The sequence below is a fragment of the Mytilus californianus genome, unplaced genomic scaffold (assembly GCF_021869535.1).
Source record: "Mytilus californianus isolate M0D057914Y unplaced genomic scaffold, xbMytCali1.0.p SCAF_8, whole genome shotgun sequence".
Classification (NCBI taxonomy): domain Eukaryota; kingdom Metazoa; phylum Mollusca; class Bivalvia; order Mytilida; family Mytilidae; genus Mytilus; species Mytilus californianus.
This window is the reverse complement of record NW_026262734.1, coordinates 95912286-95915616: the sequence shown is the minus strand read 5'-3', so window position 1 is coordinate 95915616 and position 3331 is coordinate 95912286. Positions and strand designations below refer to the sequence as shown.

General features: G+C 30.8%; 1 protein-coding gene across 1 annotated transcript; it reads right to left on the bottom strand.

Moving 5' to 3' along the window:
* Positions 1–363: 363 nt before the first annotated feature.
* Positions 364–2722, bottom strand: LOC127712912 (CD166 antigen-like). Its single transcript, XM_052219507.1, has 3 exons — positions 2368–2722; positions 1116–1391; positions 364–383 (listed from the first exon to the last, which is right to left on the bottom strand). The coding sequence occupies exons 1-3, from the start codon at positions 2720–2722 to the stop codon at positions 364–366; spliced, it is 651 nt and encodes a 216-aa protein (XP_052075467.1).
* Positions 2723–3331: the final 609 nt, after the last annotated feature.

Genomic DNA, 3331 nt, shown 5'->3' with positions numbered 1-3331 from the left:
TATACCAATTGAATAAAACTATTGCATTTGAATGAAAAATTATACCATTTGAATGAAAAATTATACCATTTGAATAAAAAATATTGCATTTAAATGAAAAATATACCATTAAAAAAAAAATATTGCATTTAAATGAAGAAATGTACCAATTAAATAAGAAATATTGCATTTAAATGAAAAATATCAAATTTTTGCAACCAATACCATGCCATAATAGATGACAACATATCAACACAAATAAAAGTTTTATGTTCAGCAAACTACTCATTTGATACTAAAAGGAAAACAATCACCAAGAATATGCATTTTTAGCCTTTCACTCATTTCAATTTTCAGTTAGTATTCATATATCATATACATTTGTCAATTTGACATAGAAGATTCTACAGAAACAATGTGGTTGGCATCATATGTATTCATATACCATTTCATATACTTGATGTTGATGTGCAGCCGAAAACTATGATCTATGACAAACACGTTGATTTTAGTCTCCTAGTGACATTTGCTCATTCTTGAAAAGTATGACACCCCATATATTAGATTTACTTTAGCCTATGGCGATTATACATCTAAATTGATACGATATGCCAGACATTGTCTTATTATAGCGATTCGTGACCAGATATTTAATCATAACTGAACATCCTCTTCAGCAAGGCTACGAGATAAATAGACATCGAACTTTCTAGTTCCATTCGATTCCAAGCGAACCCATTTATGTTTACTAATATGTTTGTATTTTTTTTTTTACCAGGATATATGAGATATTTAAACATCGATATACTATTTTTATATTAGAAAAAAGGCGATTGTATAGTTAAATAAAACTCATATACCAGGCTTATAATTTTTTACGCCAGACGCGCCACAAAATTTATAAATTGTCATTTACATTTTCAGTTTAATAAGATAATTTTTTTTATTTTTTAACGAATTCATCGACATATCATATAACCTTGTAAATGAAATTAACTAAAAAGACAGAATGATAATAATTCATTAATATTTACAACCGCTCTAGCAACGGAAAACACCCTAGTCGAATGACAAATGTAATATAACGTAACACAACATTGTCATTAAAAATACACAATGTATCATAATTAACTCACTTATGTAAATTTCCACTGAGGTTGAATTTCTGTAGTTAACGTTATCTATAATATTGTTAGCTTCACATGTGTACTCGCCACTATTGTTTTGTATAACATCGTCAATAACACAGATATTTGTCCATGAAAGTATGTTTGTTTTGTTGTCATCTTTGAACCATCTGTAATTTGGTTCTGGATTTCCACTTCCAGTGCATGTCAAAGTTATCTTGTCTGTCTTATCATTATATTGTTTTTGGTTTGGCTGTTTGTCAATGTGAATATTTCTAACGTGAACTGCAAACATGATCAGCATAAAATATATTGTCATTCTAATATTTAACTACACATATCTATCTCAAGACAACCTGACAACGACATGGAAAAAAACAAAAGAGACAAAGAGACAAACAACACTCTAAAAAACACAACATAGAAAAACTTATCAACATGAACCCCACAATAACTCAGGGTTGATCCCATTTGTTTCAGTTTGGTGATAAGATTTTTTCACTTATTTGCATATATGTAATGAATCCCAATTTTCGTTAACAAATGCCGTCAACAATTGAATTCGTTATGTATTGATGACTACTTCATTGAAATGTAACATCTATATTTACTACATTCGAAGATTACTTATATTTAGTAGAAAAAGCTACTTTGACAATTCTGGATTTTTGGTAATACCCATTTGGCGTGGCTCGGTATTTATACATCCCAACATGGTGTTATTGTGCTATGGTAGTTATTTTTTGTATTCTTGTCTTTGTTTTGGCGTATGTGCTTTGTCAATAGAGTGTCTATATGCCTTTGTTGACATATTATTAGTTGTTTTTGTTATAGTGATTAAAATTATAACACACTGTTGACTGCTGTACTTCAATTTCTTTTTATATTTATACCTATTATGTCTGTTTGTTCTTCTCACGCATTGCTGTCTTTATAATGAAATTCTATCCGATTGTCATTCAAGTGAGAGGTTTGGCTAGCTATAAAACCAGGTTTAATCCACCATTTTCTACACAAGGAAATGCCTACGAAGTCAGGAATATGAAAGTTGTCATCCTTTCCTTTAGATGTGTTTGAACTTTTAATTTTGTCATTTGATAAGGGACATTTCTTTTAGAATTTTCCTTGGAGTTTGATATTTTTGTTATTTTACTTTTTTCATAATATGTGATACTTGGATCTTATATTTTCATCTCTGATCATTAAAACTCTAAGAAGGTACTTTAGTTCATTGAAAAGTTAAAACAAATGTCATACTCACACTGTACATCAAGTGGCGGTGTTTCTACATACGTTTCAGGAACATCTGCTTGTGATTCTTCAAAACAGCGAAATTTCACTTTTAAATGGTCTGTGGCTATATGCACTGTCAGATTGCTGGTGCCTCTGAAAGAACATTTTTCAGATATCTCCTCTTTCTCTGTAGTTTCATTGAAATAAATTATCTGTTGGTCTTGTTGTGGTGAAATCATCTGCCAAATATAATTACCAGGGGGGTTTCCAATGTTACCCGTACATGTGAACTTCACTGTGTCCCCTTCACGAAAGAATGTTAAAGGGTTTTTAGTTACTTGGAAGTTGGTAGAAGGTTCTGTGTCATTTGGAAGTGTCTTCATTGAAACTCTTTGCTTGGTGCTGAAAGAAATATTCCTTTCGCCCAGGAAACTTGAGGAAGTGTCTTCTTGCTTTTCCCATTTTGTTGAAGAAACTATCAAACTTGATATAAAGTCTGGCTTTGATGGGGAGACTGCAATAGATGTTTCTCAAGACAATACAACATTCACAAACATTGAGTGTTCAACTAATATATTTCAGTTCAAGAAGGAACACTTTTAACCATGACTAGTCTTTATGAATAAATAAATGGCATATTTACTTTGAGATTACACAGGGAAATTTTACTTACGTGAATTTCACGTGACATTCATGTGAATTGCACATCAAACGAGCTTTCACTTGAAAGTCTTGTGAACTTATTTCACAGGAGTTTCACCTGAATCTGATATGAAAGTCAAGTGAATTTCTAAAGAACGATATTTAAATCACACCTTAAATTTCAAACTTAAGATAGATTTACTGTATACCGCCATCTTGGATTGTAAAATAGCAGTATACAATCGGTTTAGTTCTTTCCTTAAATCTGTGAACTTTGAGACAGATTGGCAGTAAATGTTTAAGACTGTTTGATTAAAGAAATATTAGTGATTTATTGCATCATTTATTTA

Excerpts from the sequence above, each read along its gene's own strand:
- LOC127712912 (XM_052219507.1), bottom strand. The coding sequence starts at position 2,722 with ATGAAGACACTTCCAAATGACACAGAACCTTCTACCAACTTCCAAGTA. Across the intron at positions 1,392-2,367 it reads ACCGCCACTTGATGTACAGT|TTCACGTTAGAAATATTCAC; the intron begins GTGAGTATGACA and ends TCATGTTTGCAG. Across the intron at positions 384-1,115 it reads CTCAGTGGAAATTTACATAA|AATCTTCTATGTCAAATTGA; the intron begins GTGAGTTAATTA and ends TTGTTTCTGTAG.